Here is a 16,951-nt window from a genome sequence, read left to right on the forward strand (position 1 = left end):
TTCCACATTTATGATTCGTTACGTGTGAAAAGTGAATTTTTCAGTGAACAAGCTGATTTTTTTGTCCGAAAAGCAGAAACATACATCCTAATTTCGTAAATATCTTGAAGCCATTTAAGCCAACCTTGTTCATGTTTGTTTATCCAAATCATTTTAATAAAGACTATTATTTATTTACGTTCTTTACGTTTATTCATGAGCCAGTGAATCTAGTATGTGTAACTTCTTTTTCTTTATATAAAAGGTGTTCTTGAGCTTCAGCTGTATTTTTTGTTTTATTTCTTGATTCATTTGCACTTATTGACTCAATTGTATTTTTGCGTTTTCATTTTCTGTTTTCACTTTTCGGTGCTGTCTGTTTTCAGAATTGTGTGGAAAAAAAAAAAAAAATAGGAGGTGAAATCAGAAATTGGATTTTATTGTTTTTATTATTTTCTCTTTTTCCTCCACAAGATCTAGAAAACAAAACATACTAGAAATAAAAACAGAAAATGAAACAAACCAAACGCACCTTTAGAAGAAGGTTGGATAATATCATAGTTCCAGAAATCATTGACATTTTCTGCAGGTTGCACTCATTGACATTGTTGAAACTTTTTTGCTAGATTGTGACATTGTGTTTTGAAAACTAGATACTTATCCATATTCTTGACAGCTGATAATTGATTAGTTAGTAAAGTCATTTTATATATTATAGTAATTTAAGTTATGTAACATCTGATTTGTTTCAAAACTTACAGCCAGAACTGATAGGTTCTTTGGATAAATTTTCATCATTAAAAGTGTGGAAGTTGTTACAGACATGGCTGTCTTTAAATTAATTTGTCACATGGTCAATTAGTTTACATTAAGAAGGGTTTGTTTTACATGGAAAGCCCCCATTTGTGAAAAGCAGTGAAAGGTTTCCCTTGAAAACAAATTGGCGCGGAATGTGCATTCTAGTGTCCAAATCAATTGTCATCTATCCAAGTTTGCCAATGTGAATAAAATTTCAATGGATTTGAATTTGTAATATTTTGGATGTCATTTGAATATGCTCACAAATTTAAATTAACTATTTAAAATAGATGATCTAGCATCATGTTAGTGTTCCCTTTTGTTACTGCTTTTTCATTGTTTTACTTAGTTTGTTACTGCTATTCAGGAAACGCAAAAGAGTGCGTATGAAGGATGGGTAAAACAATTGAGTTGTCTGGATTTCCATTTTATGTTACCGTGGACCATGTAAAGACATATGTGGAACATATTACTGGTGAAGGAACTGTATTTGCTTTTAAGATAAGACAAAGCCAAGGTAAGGATCAAAGGAAATACGCAATTATTCAATTTATCTCTGCAAGAAATGCTTCACTCATGATGTCCAAAGCTACCAAAAAGTTGTTGTTTGGAAATTCTCGTCTGAAGGCTAGGGAAATGATGAAAGATATTGTGCCAAACCCAAGATCCTCTCAGCATTGTTTGAACAATGTGAAACTGCATTTCGGCTGTCAGCTCTCAGAGGAAAGGATCTCTGTTTTATGGAGAAATATGGATGTCCGTTTATGTTTCGGGTCTGGAATGAGAAAGTTTCATTTCTTTCTGTCCCATAACAATTCAGAATATAAACTTGAGCTTTATTATGACAATATTTGGAAGATTGAGCTGCATCGACCCCGAGATGAAACTGCTAATTATCTCCTGATTCAGGTTCTTAAATCTAAACTTATCGTTATTGGTTTTAATCTATTCTTCAGATTTAGGTAACATTTTTATTATAGTGGAAAAATGTAACTTCCAACAGGAGTTACCCCTTATAGTCACTCTCCTACCCATTGAACATAACAAATACATTGCTTGAGTACCTCGTTTACCAAAAATTTACAATGAACTGAACCTGAAGTGATAACTCAAACTAGTAACAAGCAATCTTCGTATGTTTATTAAAACAAACAGGTATAAACCATCTCTCTTGCAAGCAAGCAACAACTACATATAATGAGGAGAGTAGCCTTTAGAAATCTCACTGACAATTCTCACTTACTATTTTCCTTTTCGTTTCATCTATAACTATGTGTAAACCTTCGACCATCCTCGCAACTATTTTTCGTACCAATTCATCTAGTGCATAAGGTTTAAATTTGATGTCAAGCGTGTTATTACTTATTGTAACTTTTTCCTTTTTTAATGTGTTTCAGAATTTACCATGTTGATATGACTTAGAAAGCCGAAATATTTTCTCTCGAATTTTTGTCCTTTTTCTTTTTGTGGGATTTTTTACCTTGTAATTGCATGTTGCTATGGTTGCCCTATGCATGACTTGTGATGAACATCTTTAATTTTTCTTCAAATGCAGTTACTTGGTGCTCCCCGTATTTTTGAGAAAGAAGAATATACTTTGGGAGATATATATGATGATCCGTTATTCAACTACTATAAAGATGACTCCAATGACCAATGGATTCGAGCAATAGATTTCACACCTTGCAACTGTATTGGCCAGTCTACTGCTATAGTTATAGAGCTTCCAGATGGCCAACATTTTCCAGATTTCAGGGAAAACTTTGGTTATTATGAGGAAAGTGAGAGGCCATTCACTTTAGAGACAGGAGCTCCTTTTTCGAGCAATCTCGGCCTTGTTCCAATTGTTACTCCTCCACAAGGCACTCAAATACCATATGATATCTTGTTCAAAGTTAATTCACTGGTTCAACATGGGTGTCTTGCTGGTCCATCACTTGATGATGGCTTTTATCGTTTGGTTGATCCATGCAGAGTGAAGCTTGAATATATAGAACATGCTTTAGAAAAAATATCTTATTCAAAGGAGTCCTGTTATGATCCCATAAAGTGGCTGAGTGATCAGTACAGAAGGTACATTGCCAGCAATGCATCGGGGAAGCCTCTTCGATCACCTGCGATATCCTTGGATACTGGTTTGGTCTATGTAAAGAGGGTTCAGATTACACCCTGCAAAGTGTATTTTTATGGTCCAGAGGTTAATGTCTCAAATCGTGTTCTTCGCCATTTCCAGCAGGATATTGACAACTTCCTGCGCGTTTCATTTGTTGATGAAGAGTTAGAAAAACTGTATTCTACTGATTTGTCGCAACGTGCTTCTGTGAATATTAAGACTGAAATATACATAAGAATTCTTTCTATCCTTAGAGATGGCATTACTATTGGTGACAAGAAGTTTGAATTTCTAGCTTTCTCGTCAAGTCAGTTGCGGGAAAATTCTCTTTGGATGTTTGCTCCTACAGCAACTGGACGTACTGCTGCATATATCAGGAAATGGATGGGAGATTTTCATCGTATTAGAAATGTGGCCAAATATGCTGCTAGGCTGGGGCAATCTTTTGGTTCATCTACTGAAACACTAAGTGTTGAGAAGGATGAAATTGAAGTTATTCCTGATGTAGAGTTTAATGGCTATGTCTTCTCTGATGGAATTGGAAAGATATCTCGTGAATTTGCCAAGAAGGTTGCTAAAAAATGTGGTTACAGTTCTACTCCGTCCGCCTTTCAGATCCGATATGGCGGATACAAAGGAGTTGTGGCTGTCGACCCAACATTGACAGCAAAGCTATCACTGAGGAAGAGTATGCTGAAGTATGATTCAGATAACACAAAGTTGGATGTTTTGGGATGTAGTAAATTTCAGCCTTGTTATCTAAATCGTCAATTGATTTCTCTGTTATCTACTCTTGGCATCAATGATGAAGTTTTTGAGAAAAAACAGAAAGAGGCTGTCGATCAACTGAATACTATATTAACAGATTCATCAAAGGCGCACGAGGCTCTGGACATGATGTACACTGGGGAAATCAGTAATGTTCTAAAGGAGATGCTCATCTGTGGCTACAAGCCGAATGAAGAACCGTTTCTATCAATGATGCTGCAAACATTCAGGGCATCAAAACTTTTGGAATTGCGAATCAAGACTAGGATCCTTATTCCAAACGGACGAGTAATGATGGGTTGTCTCGATGAAACTGGAAGCCTAGAATATGGTCAGGTGTTCCTTCAATTCTCTAACCATAGTTCTTCTTCGTATGGTCGTGAAAGATCTTACATAGTCAATGGTAAGGTAGTAGTGGCGAAAAACCCCTGCTTGCACCCAGGAGATGTGCGCGTTCTAAAGGCTGTGAATGTGCCAGCCTTGCATCACATGTTAGATTGTGTTGTTTTCCCTCAGAAAGGACACAGGTACTTATATTTCTTAATATTTCAATCATTGTTTTTATGGTAAACACTATCTCATAAGATACTGTATCATCTATATTTAAGTGCAGTCCAAGTCTTAAGTCACTAAAATTTTACATAAAACAAGTTTGATGAAATAATTAATGGGTAGTGCTAGGGAGCCAATGGCTTAAGTGTATACAATGTGTACAATGGGTTAAACCTTTGGTCCATGAATAAAATGAACATCACCCACACTATCCACAATAATCATCCGAATACCAGGGATAATAAACATCTCATGTCATAAAATCACTCATCCTAAAAACTTAAGTTAATTTTAGAGTTCACCAAGGATTGAACCCTTGACCTTTCGAATCTAGAACTCTAATACCATGTCATGAACCCACTCATCCCAAAAGTGTAACCTGACAGGATAATGTAACACTAATGGTCATATCTCTAATATTTCCTAAATCTCCATTGTACACATTGTACGTTTAGACCATTGGCTCCCTATACTTTTCCATAATTAATACCTACTTTGCCTTTACCATGAATATTTATTTCTCTCAGGTGCATTATCTATTAGGCAGCTGCACTGCTGCAAAATTATGGAGAATAATTTTTTAATAAATATGATAATGCTATGAAGTATGAACTGCTAGTTTTACGTGTTGAAAATTGGCCATGGTTCTGTTACGTTTATGAACTCCATTCATTCTAAGAGACTGCCTTCTAGCTATCTTTGGTACTCTTTCCATTTCAAATTAACTGTATCTTTTTAGGTGTGCATGATCATTATACAACTATTGAATTGAAATGTAATAATCAGAAAAGAAAGACAAAAGTTTCCCTAGTATTAATTTTTCCCTCCATTAATAATTTCTTGAAATTAAAAAACGACATTTAATTTGCAACAAAAAAAGAAGAGACACTTAATTTGAAAACTTTCAAAAGTTATAAGTAGAACCTGCAATGCAGTTTTGGGGAAAAATGATAAAAGAGAAAGAATGAAGGTGAAAAGGACCTGCATGCAATGCAGTTTTGGGGTAAAGAAAAGAAAAGAGTAAATCAGAGTAAGAATGAAAGGAAAAAAAAACCCTGCAATGCAGTTGCAGCTAATACATATTCTTTCAGGCATCCATATTGTTTGTCTTTATTAGATATGTTAGTCAAATGCTTATGAGTTTCAAATCACATTCATTATACATGATCTGAAATGGTACATCAAAGTTGGTCTTCTTTAAATATGCTTGAGAAAGTTATTTCCATTCATAAATGCTTCTGTAAATTTCTGCATGTGGCCATCAATAACTGGTTTTTGTTCTAAGGCCTCATCCAAATGAGTGTTCGGGAAGTGATTTGGATGGCGATATTTACTTTGTTTCTTGGGACCCTGAATTGATTCCTTCAAGTGAAATCGAACCAATGGACTATACTGCAGCTCCAAGTAAGGAACTGGATCATGATGTCATGATCGAGGTATCGTTCTTCGATATTGCTATCTTTGTTGTATTTGATATTATTTTTGGTTTGAAATCTTATGTTGCTATTATGTATAATCTTTAGAAGTGTTTCAACGTTTTCTGCTGTTGCTATGGATTATGTTGTCACATTCATCCAAGGTTTCACTTCAATACTGATTATAAGTTATAAAAACTTGATTTCATCCAACTTGTCATTTCTTTCTGCCATTTTTTATTGTTAACTTACTCTCTATCTAAATCCAATACTCATCTAAATTAGAATTTATGTCAATTTGTTATTTTTTTCTAGTGTCATTCCATAAGTCAAAAGTTTCAACAACAATCTTATAAATACTAGTTATGTTCAGCATGTGTTGCTAGACTTGTTCAGAAAAACCAAAATTTAGCCTCAAAAGTCACTTAGTCTCTTTTATCACAAATAACACCTAAAACATTTCTCTTTTTCCTACACGAAGCTTGAACTCTATAACTTAGATATCTCTATTTCTTTAGTATTTATTATGATAGACCCAAGATACTCAATCCATTTAACTTGCGGTATGGTCTGAGTTCGTCTTCGTGTCTTCCTTACCAATACACACTCCATACATTCTGTTATTTCCACCACAACAAAATCTTGAGTGCATCCAATCTTATAATCACAACTCTCGCTTTATTTCATTTTTTTTAATCAACTTGATACAGGATATTGAGGAGTATTTTGTAAACTACATAGTTAATGACAGTCTAGGAATAATTGGCAATGCACACACTGTCTTTGCGGATCGAGAGCCGTTAAAAGCAATGTCGGAACCATGTCTCAAGCTAGCAAAGCTATATTCAATAGCAGTTGACTTTCCAAAAACTGGTGTTCCAGCCGTTATTCCTCACGAACTTTATGTAAAAGAATATCCAGACTTTATGGAGAAGCTTAATAAACCGTCCTACGACTCGCAGAATGTTATAGGAAAGCTTTTCAGGGAAGTGAGAGGAATCGCAATGAATGCCAGCTCGATCATCACATCCTTTACCAGGGAAGTGGCTATACAGTCATATGACCCTGATATGGAAGTTGATGGTTTTATGGATTATGTTGATGATGCTTTCTTTCACAAAACCAACTATGACTACATGCTGGGAAATTTGATGGACTACTATGGGGTCAAGACAGAAGCCGAAATCTTTGGCGGGAATATCATGAAAATGTCAAAATCTCTCGGCAAACAGAGGGATTCAGATGCAATTAATGCAGCTGTGAGGTCTCTAAGGAAAGAGGCTCGAACATGGTTCAACGATGGCGATGGCGATGATGCCTATGCAAAGGCTTCTGCATGGTATTATGTTACTTATCATCCTGATTACTATGGTCTCTATAATGAAGGCATGAATAGGGGCCATTTTTTAAGTTTCCCATGGTGTGTTTACCCTCAACTTGTTCAAATCAAGAAGGAGAAAGCCTGCATTAGAAGGTCTGATAGTCTTTCAATGGAGGATAGGTTTCTCGGTTGAGTTGGAATTGACAATTCTGCCCTTCTCTGCTGCTGTGGAGCATGCAGCTCCTCTTTATTTTCTATGTTGTGAGTAATTTAAGGGTGTGAATATTGTACATGTATGTAAATATGATGATGAAGAGTATGTTATGGATGAGAGAAATTGTGTGTGGACATTGTAGTTGCAGATGTGTTAATATATCCTTCGTGTTATTTCACATATATGTAAATGTAATGCCTGCGAAATAACGCAGGTCAATTCCCACATGATGACTTGATGAGTTATAAACTTATAATACCGACAGAAATGTTAGACAACCTAAGTTTTTTTTTTTTTAACCAAGTGTAACCAAGTTAGAATTTGCATATGCAAAATTTTTCATCATAAGATTCTTTTTCTTTGTTTCTTCTTTTTCATTATTATCATTATCATAATTATTATCACATCCTCTTCTTCCTTATTTCTTCTTCGTTTTTCATTATTATCATTATCCTCTTTCTTTTTTTTTCTTCTTTAATATCGTCGTCTTCCAAAAAGAATAAGGAAAAAATTTTAGCACTTTGTTTTATATGTTATATTTAAAAAATTTTGGTATCAAAATTAAGAAATTTTCATGTTACGATTAGGAGAATCGGTGCTATTTTTTTATATTTTTTCCAAATAACTCTTTTGTTTCTCATAGTTTTTCTTGTTCTACACTATCATAATTTTATTATTTTATCTTTTAAAATGAATAAAAATAAAAAATTAAATAAAGAAGACGAACTTTTTGTTTGATTTTTTTATTTATCCTTTTTGATAATAAACACAACAAATTTTTGAAAGAAAAACACAATTTTTTAAATAAAAATATAGAAATTTTGCACAAATAAAGAAGAAAAAAGACTAAAAAGAAAAAAAATTGCAGCATAAAATTCAAAATCTTAAAAAATTTTAGTATCAAAATTAAAAAAATTTTGTGTCAAAATTAAAAATTTTCTACCTCATAGTTAAGAAATTTCGATTAAAAAGTATGTGATTCCCTGCACATAGTTTTTATTAGATTTAAACTAATTTAATTGGAATTAGTTGATAAAATATTTAGATGTATAATAGAACTCTAATACAAATAAGTTATAAGTACAATAAATTTAATCTTTAATCCTAGTTTAATTTTGTTTCTAATATTTGAAATGTTTTATTATTATTTTAAATGTTTCATTTCATCTTATTGAGTAATGATTTGGAGTCTTTTACAAGGATGAATTCAATATCCGATTTAAACAAAGATAGATAAAATTTGATTATATTCGATTACCTGTTGGAACTAGAATTAATTAAATTAGATCGGTTTGATTTTGGTAAGACAACAGGGTCATCGAAGTAGAAAAAGAAAAAAAAAAGATAGTGATAATTTGCATTTGATGATAGGTAAAACTGATAAAAAAATTATTACACGTTAATTATAAAAAGATTAAAAATAATAAAATTAAAAGTTATTTCAAACATATAAAATTAAATTAAATCAAACATTAAAAATATTTGTAAAACTTTTACCTTTAGGAAAAAAAAAATTTACCTCATTATTAAAAAGTAAATCATTAAAATCTAAGGGCTTGTTTTGGGTGAGTTTTTAAGAAAAGATTTTTTTTCGAGTTATCTTTTTTTAAAAGATCTTGTGGAAAAGTAAAAGTAATTTTATGTTTGGATATCTCATGTAAGAAGATCTTTTTATTTATCAATTATGTTTGGGTATAACAATATAAAAGTACTTTTTTGTTTATTTATTATATGAAAAACATCTTTTTTTTAAAAAAAAACATCTTTTAAAAAAATATAAATTACAGCTCAAAAAAAATGTTTTTTTGATTTTTTTAGTGTTTTTATTTTTACTACTAAAAATTTGTCAAACACACTAAAAAATAAAAAATTTTTTTTTTAATAAAAAAAAATCTTTTTTTATCAAAATAATGACATCCAACCAAACACTAAGTAGTTAAGACTTAGGAGTGGTCCGGTATGGGTGGTTAATTTGAATGACAACTATTATTTGATATTTTTTTTAATTATTATTTCTGCCACAAATAAGATGAAGAGAAAAAGATATGAACATATAAAGGTTAGAAAGAAACACCTGTAATAATAGCCTTGTTAAGTTTCTGAGTTTCATGGTGGTGAATGGTGATGATTCATTATCATTATTCATTAACATTAACACAACAAAAAGAAAAAGGCACATAGGGCTTCATTCCCCAAAAACAAAAAATCATAGCGACTAAACAGAAATATTATAAAAAAAAATCGTGATCTGCAAATGAACACTTAATTATTTCTTTTCTACTCAAATTCTTGAAAAATAATCGATTTTTCACCATTGCAAGCTTCAAATTCGCGAATTCACCACAGCGCATTCCAATTCCCCAAATGAATCTCTTCAAATCAGACGTAATTCCCGCATTCCTTCCATGAACGAGATATAGGGTTCTTCCAACCTTGTTCTTCCCCTTTCACGGAAGAAAAAGAAAACAAAATCCATAAGGTACATTGCATCTCTCCATAGCTGCCTCTGATAGATGTTTTCTTTTTAGTACTATTTGTTTCCATGATTAATCTTTCATCTTGTCATATCTATGTGTGTAATGTGGTTTCACATTATTAATCTTTTGAAGATTTTTATGGTAAAACAAAACGAACTCTTTTTATTTGGAAACTTTTGTCATGTTACATTTGTATGGATTGGTGTTAGTATAAAATTCATTGTTTTGATCAACTTGCATATTGGCGTTATTTTGCATGAGATAACTTGTTTGAGAGTGCTAAGTTATATTCTTAATTATTCCCTTAATATTTAAATGAGTGCAAATGTAAATATATTATTCTTTTAAGAATATCATAGATATAAAAAATTTGAATTTTTTTATTTAGAAATTAACAGAGTAATTCGGAGAATTGTGAAGTATAAACTTGGTGAAATATAGTGTAAGTTCTATTCTCTTTATTTATTTATTTATTTAATTTGAATGTGGTTCATCAAGGTAAATATGATAAATGGGGATGTCCGGTGATATGAGGAGCTTTTCTTATTTTTATAATCTATTTCCTTGTTCAAATCAATACATTTTGTTAGTAATCATTTTACGGATTGATGATTGTTAAAGTGAACTAGAAGAAGCATAGGTCCTATGATGGTTTTAAACTTCAACAGCTTGAAGTTTTAGCTTCCAAGTTCCAATGCATTTGCAATGTCTACTTTCAATATGTGTCAACCTTTGTTTCCATTTAAACTTCAGCATCCACTGCACTTATTTATTTGAAATAACCCTTCAGCTCATGTATATATGTGATGGTGGACAACTCTTGAGAAGTGAGAACTGAATTTCAATAATTTGACTTCAATGTATTTATTAAAGCAATGTGATTTGTGCTTAAATTTCTGTGATAAACAACGCATGATATAGTATATAATGGGTGATATTTCTAGTTTTAGAAATTTGGATTCTGCCTGGACTAAAAACATTGCGCTTTTATTTCATACCAGGTTGGCTAACCACAGTTCCGAATCGAAAATGTTCGACCTGTATTGATTCTACCCTTGATGGGTTCCTCAAAAAGATTCTAATTTTACCAGATTCACCAACTAGGTAGGCACAATGTTCAAGCAATTCCTCAGCAAGCTCCCTCGCAACAAGAAGGTTGATGCTGATGAGTCAAGCCAAGTTGATTCATCCTCTGAGCCAAGCTCCTCCATGGACATCCCTGAATCCCCACGTGCCGCTGGTAAAAACCACCATACAGACCGTGGCAGCTCTTCCAACGCAAAGTGGGCGTCTTCTATTTTTCCAGAAAGCACCATTGCAGGGATTGAAGCCTTGATCCCTTTCAAGGATGTTCCACCCTTGGAGAAGATGAACCTCTTTGTTAGCAAGCTCAACCTTTGTTGTGTCACCTTCGATTTCACCGACCCAAGTAAAAACACTGTCGAAAAGGACATAAAAAGAAGAACTTTGATTGAACTCGTTGATTTTGTAGCTTCTGGCTCTATTAAATTCACTGAGCCGGCTATTCTAGCAATGTGTAGAATGTGTGCCATCAACTTATTCCGTGTTTTCCCACCAAATTACCGGTCTCGGCGGTTGTCCGGTGGATCCGGTGGCAGAGATGGCGAGAATGATGATGATGAGCCATCTTTTGATCCTTCTTGGCCACACTTGCAAATTGTGTATGACTTGTTGCTTAAGTTTGTTAGTTCCCCTTGTCTTGATGCAAAGGTGGCAAAGAAATACATTGATTGTTCATTTATTTCGAGATTGCTAGAGTTGTTTGATTCAGAGGATCCTAGAGAGAGGGATTGCTTAAAAACCATAATGCATAGGGTTTATGGTAAATTCATGGTGCACAGGCCTTACATAAGAAAGTCCATTAACAATGTGTTCTTTAGGTTTGTGTTTGAAACTGAGAGGCACAATGGGATTGCTGAGTTGTTAGAGATCTTTGGAAGCATAATTAGTGGTTTTGCTCTGCCTTTGAAGGAGGAGCACAAGATCTTCTTATGGAGGGTGTTGATCCCCTTGCACAAGCCCAAATCCCTGGGGGTATACTACCAGCAATTGTCCTATTGCATCACTCAATTTATAGAGAAAGAGCCAAAGTTGGCGAGTACCGTCATTAGAGGATTGTTGAAATATTGGCCTATAACCAATAGTCAGAAGGAGGTGATGTTCCTTGGTGAATTGGAAGAAATTCTGGAAGTGATTAACATGGTAGAGTTCCAGAAGGTCATGCTGCCGTTGTTTTGGCGAATTGGATGCTGCATTAACAGTTCTCATTTTCAGGTACAACTGTTAACTGTTGAGTTATACTGAATCCATTTGCTGATACCTTGGTTATTGTTATCCCCTGAATCCTATGCTAGGCTTTTTAGTGAGAATTGAATGCATGCACTTTTACTTGTCTAAAATGTGGAGGAATTCGAACACCCTGGTTTGCATATTCTCAATGTGGATGCTAGCTTTTTCCCTTCTAGGCATTCTTCGCATTTCGGCTTAAGAGTTCGATAGTATTTCTTTCACCATAAATCGAGCATGGCGAAAAACTGAAGTATCCATCCGAGAATTATTCTCTGCAGGTCCTTATTTGTTAGCTTGTGTTAGTTTTGGGCTGCAGCATTTTAAAGTGTTCATATTATTTCTTTAGAGCTCTCCATAGTTGTTTGAATCTCCCATTGGAATCACAACTATCTTTCTTATGAATTGTTTCAGGTAGCTGAAAGAGCTCTTTTCTTGTGGAACAACGACCACATCGTCAACCTGATTGCTCACAACCGTCAGGTAATCTTGCCGATCATATTACCGGCGTTAGATAGGAATTGTCAAGCCCATTGGAACCAGGCAGTTCTCAACTTAACTCTCAATGTTAGGAAGATATTTGTAGAGATGGATGAGAAGCTGTACGTTTCGTGCCTTGCTCGGTTCAAAGAGGAAGAAGCAAGGCAAAGCTCGGAAGCCGAGAAGCGGAAGGAAGCATGGAAACAACTCGAGAAAGCGGCCGGTGTCCGACCAGAGATTGGAAACACAACTGTTTTAGTTTAGTGTCTCCAATTTGATAACCTTACAAAACTGTATGTATCATAGACCCTCAATTACATCTTTTTTCTTTCATTCATTTATTTTTTAATTTTTTTCCCACTCCCTGTTAATAGTGGAAATGGCTATAATTGGGAGAGTGGGTTCTGTTTTTGGGGTCCTATATATATCACGCTTTTGATGCTTCTTAGGCATGGCAGTAGCCAAAAAATGTTGTAATTATAACGGTTTTGATTGCTAATTTTCTAACGTATTGATGCAACTTTTACTTCTAATTAAACTGATGAGAAAAAAGGGACCATGTCGCAGATCAAAAAGTTTATTTCCATAATCATCTCTGCGTGATTTTCCATTCCTTAGTACTATGTTTTTTTCTTTTTTTTTTTGATACTCCCAATGACGTTGACGCCATTTCTATGTGAAGATGTCTTTGTAAGAGTATTTATTTATTTTACTTCTCAAAGCACTTAATATATAAAAGTTTAAAATAGACTATGCTAGGATTCATGGTGGGGGGTGGAGTTTGTGATGTGGTCGTTATGAACAAAGTAAGGGTGGTTTTGGGGCGGAGTTGCTCTTCCTCCCATTGCTTGTTGTCATGGCGGCACAATTTCGGTAGCTGAGGAGGTTGAAGGTGACAGGTCGTGATGAGAGTGGTGGTGGCCTGGTGAAGGGAGTAAGAGTAAAGATCGAACACAACTTTACTCTTTAGGCGACAATGCTGCTGATGGGTGGAGGAGTTGGGACTTCGGAGCATGGCAGGAAGAAGAAGAGTACTAAGACTAGACTTGTGTTTTGAAGCTGCTGAGATGATAAATATGGGATCAACATTTTTAAGGTGAAAAAGTTGGTAAAGAAATAAGGTAAAGAGTTAATCATTCTTAAATTACGAAAATGAGACATATATTTTATGGAAGTTATAGAATTAATAGTGATTAATCTTTCATTTTGTTACTTCACCAACTTTCTTATTTTACAGTCAAATTCTAAACTATGGTTTTTACTATTTTGTTTTGATGGATGAAAAAGATAAAATAAGGACAATTTACACAAATAAAATAAATGAATGAAATATTTATGCACAACATTGGCAATTTCTAAATGCAAATACAACAAGTGCAATTGTATATAATCCGCTACATCCTATAGCGGAACCCAATTGTACGTTGAGAACTTCAATATTCATAAATCACTACAGGATGTAGCAGATTACATACAATTGCGTTTGTTGCATTTGCGTCTGAAAAATACCAATATTATATTTGCATAAAGATTTTCTTCAATCATTTTATTTGTGTAAATTGCCCATAAAATAATGAAAGAAAATTATTTGCAAATATAAATGTTAAAGCGTTGTTTTGAAATATATTAAGTTATAATTTAATAATTTTAACAATACTCCTAGCTGATCAATAAGAGATCCAAACTACAGAAAATTGCATTTCAAACCTACAAACCATTCAAAACAAGGATTATATTTAATTAATTTAAAATTTAATTTTAAAAATTAAAATTAACTTTTTTTAATCTGTTATTTAAGTTGTTCAAAAAAAGTGTTGTTCTTCTATACTTTCTCTTAGTGTTTGTTTGAGTGCTATTATTTTAATAAAAAATATATTTTTTCAATAAAAAAGATCTTTTTTATTTCTAGTATGTTTGACAAATTTCTAATAGTAAAAGTAAAAGTACTAAAAAAATAAAGGTTTGGATACTTTTGTCATACGGAACCCATCTTCCATGGGTACATCATTAATTTCCTTAGTTGATGAGTACTTTTATCAGCGTTCGTAAATTTTATGGGTATTTTTGGTAGTTTTTCCAAATTCAAAAAACTATACCTCAATTTAGGGATGTCTATAAGCCGGGTGAAACCGGGTTTGTCCTGACCCAAACCTGACCCTAAATATACATAGAGTCTATTTTTTAGACTCTAAACCCGATGAAACCTAAACATTTTTGGGTAACAACAATATCGAGTGAAAACCGGTCTTTAAAATTTTAACAATAATTTATAAAAAATTTATTTATAAAGAAATTTATTTATGATACACTTGTTTATAAAGAAGAAACTTATTATCGAAAAGTTGATATCCATATTTGAATTTGAATTTATTCATAAATTCTAATTTGATGCTTCTTTGATCTATTTTCTAATTCAACAAGTGTGATTAAAAATAAAATAATAAGCTTATAATTAATATAACATTATATTGAAATTAATTTGAAACATATATATCTTTTTTAGTTCTCTTAGAGAGCACATGGATCGGGTGAAGTCGGATTCGCCTTGACCCGGACCCGACCCGAAATAATGACCGGGTATATTTTTGAGACCTTTACCCAATCTTAGACTCGATGAAATCACACCAAATTAGCCCCTAAAATATTTGTAGCTTGGCCGAGTCTTTGGGTCGGGTCGGGTCATGTGCACCTCCACCTTAGTTTTATAGGGTGAAAAACATAAACATTTACATGACATCAAGAACGCATACTTTTCGTTTCTTTCTTTCTTTAAGCAACTAGATTTGAATTTTTTGTAGACTTATAAGTGAACTTCAAGCATTTAAATAATATATTTAATATTTTTTCGTATCACTTGTATAAAATAAATGCAAATGGTTTTGTACTAGAACTTTTTCAAGAGTTTGAACAAATTTCTAAGCACTTATAAAGAATCATCTTTTCACACCACTTTAGAAAAATAAATAGCAAAAAATATAAGCACCACATATTCTAGTTCGGTATAACTTTTTCACCTATTTCTAGTCTACCTCACCAAGGTATAAAAGTTTTCACTATATCACCAAATTTATAAGGCACTTAATAAACTGTTATATGATAGAGCACTTGATAAACACTTCGCGATATATTATCACCCTTTGATTAAGCCACTCTACTTTTAAATCAGTGAAAAACATAAACATTCATATGACATTAACAACACACTTTGTTTTTTCTTTCTTTCTTTAATCCATTAGCTTTCATTTTTTTTCCATCTTCACTAATCTAAGAAAAGAAAAACAATTCTTTTGTATTTTTACTTTCTTATTCCTCAATTCACTGCAAAAAAATAAGGTTTTATTTCTTAGTCTCGTCACTTCCTCAATACCACACCTCTTTCTTCGTACATTATCAGTATATCATTGTTGCTTTCGCTACCACCATCATCGTCATCGTTGTTGTTGCCACTGTGCCGCCGTCACTTCTGTTTCTCCGTTTACTCTCTGCCTTCACGTTCGACGGCGACCACTGCCTTTTTTTTTGTCCGTATTAGAGTTTCATTTTTGAAAAAATTCCTTCTAGATTTGTGTCTAAATGAATCTCTTTTCTCTCCTTCACTTTATTTTTATTGTTTGTTGTTGTTGTTGCTGTTGCTGTTGAAGAGTGAAATGTTTGATACTAAGTGACTTTTATGAAATTTGGGATGACAACTATAATACAATAAAAATATTTTCATAGTGAAACTAGAAATGGTGGTAGTGATAGTTAATGAAAAAAGGGTATTGCAATGGCAGAAAAGGAATTGGTAGGAGTAGTGGTAATTAGAGGTGGCAAACAAACCTAAATTTGTTAGGCCGATCCACATAACCCGCTAAAAAAGGTAGGTCAGGTTGAAAAATTGGGACCGTCAAATAGCAAACTCCAGCCTAACTCGCACCGCTTAAACCGCGGGTTTTGGCAGGGCGGGGCGGGCTTTTCCGCCGAGATTAATTTTTTTTTTGTAAGGAGGTATTTTTGTAATTTTTTTTTATCAAAACCCAACTTTTTCCAACCTAACTTATATTATAATTTTTTATGCCTTTAGAAATTATAAATTTATTAAAATGATTGTGAAATTATATATATATTATTTAATAGTTAATAATAAAAAAAAAGAAATTTGGCAGGATTAGTCCGCCAACTCGCCGTTAGGTGAGGTGAGGTAGAATTTTAAGACCGTATCATTAAGTAAAATGGGACAGACTTTAGAATAGGATAGGCTTTCTCTCTTGTTACCCCAAATGGTAATGGGTGGATATAGGATTAAGACAAAAGAAATAAAAATAATAACAGCAAAAATATTTAAAAAAAATTAAAAAATGATGATGTTGGTGAATAATTTTTATTTTTGAGAGAGTAAAATTAAAAAAAATAATACAAATAAAAAATATTAAAAATAAAATTAAAATTTAAAAATATCTTAAAATTTTTAATAAAGTTTAAAGACAAAAATTATAGTTTACTTTTTACAAAATAAGATTAGACTGAACATCAAAAGTAAGAATCGAA

The 16,951-nt window shown here is 32.9% G+C and overlaps 2 protein-coding genes across 5 annotated transcripts in view; both read left to right on the forward strand.

Moving 5' to 3' along the window:
• Positions 1-7,385, forward strand: part of LOC107463019 (probable RNA-dependent RNA polymerase 1) — a 7,646-nt gene extending 261 nt beyond the window's left edge. For 2 of the 3 annotated variants that reach the window (XM_016081721.3, XM_052253052.1), the window contains exons 2-5: positions 1,145-1,686; positions 2,333-4,185; positions 5,496-5,646; positions 6,336-7,385. In XM_016081721.3, coding sequence (XP_015937207.1) covers positions 1,171-1,686; positions 2,333-4,185; positions 5,496-5,646; positions 6,336-7,139 — 3,324 coding nt within the window. In that variant the 5' untranslated portion in view covers positions 1,145-1,170 and the 3' untranslated portion in view covers positions 7,140-7,385. Of the gene's footprint in view, positions 1-1,144; positions 1,687-2,332; positions 4,186-5,495; positions 5,647-6,335 lie in introns of those variants that run through there. The other variant, XM_016081722.3, reaches the window with a different exon arrangement.
• Positions 7,386-9,260: 1,875 nt separating this feature from the next.
• Positions 9,261-12,962, forward strand: LOC110272343 (serine/threonine protein phosphatase 2A 57 kDa regulatory subunit B' kappa isoform-like). Of its 2 annotated transcripts, XM_052252569.1 has the most exons (4): positions 9,261-9,639; positions 10,639-11,932; positions 12,359-12,427; positions 12,517-12,671. In XM_052252569.1, the coding sequence occupies exons 2-4, from the start codon at positions 10,751-10,753 to the stop codon at positions 12,538-12,540; spliced, it is 1,275 nt and encodes a 424-aa protein (XP_052108529.1). In that variant the 5' UTR covers positions 9,261-9,639; positions 10,639-10,750; the 3' UTR covers positions 12,541-12,671. The 2 variants fall into 2 exon arrangements, with proteins under 2 accessions (XP_052108529.1, XP_015937233.1); XM_016081747.3 differs by having other exon boundaries at positions 12,359-12,962.
• The last annotated feature ends 3,989 nt before the right edge of the window (positions 12,963-16,951 follow it).

Source organism: Arachis duranensis, chromosome 8 (genome assembly GCF_000817695.3).
Source record: "Arachis duranensis cultivar V14167 chromosome 8, aradu.V14167.gnm2.J7QH, whole genome shotgun sequence".
Taxonomy (NCBI): Eukaryota; Viridiplantae; Streptophyta; class Magnoliopsida; order Fabales; family Fabaceae; genus Arachis; species Arachis duranensis.

Excerpts from the sequence above, each read along its gene's own strand:
- LOC110272343 (XM_016081747.3), top strand. The coding sequence starts at position 10,751 with ATGTTCAAGCAATTCCTCAGCAAGCTCCCTCGCAACAAGAAGGTTGAT. Across the intron at positions 11,933-12,358 it reads TTAACAGTTCTCATTTTCAG|GTAGCTGAAAGAGCTCTTTT; the intron begins GTACAACTGTTA and ends GAATTGTTTCAG.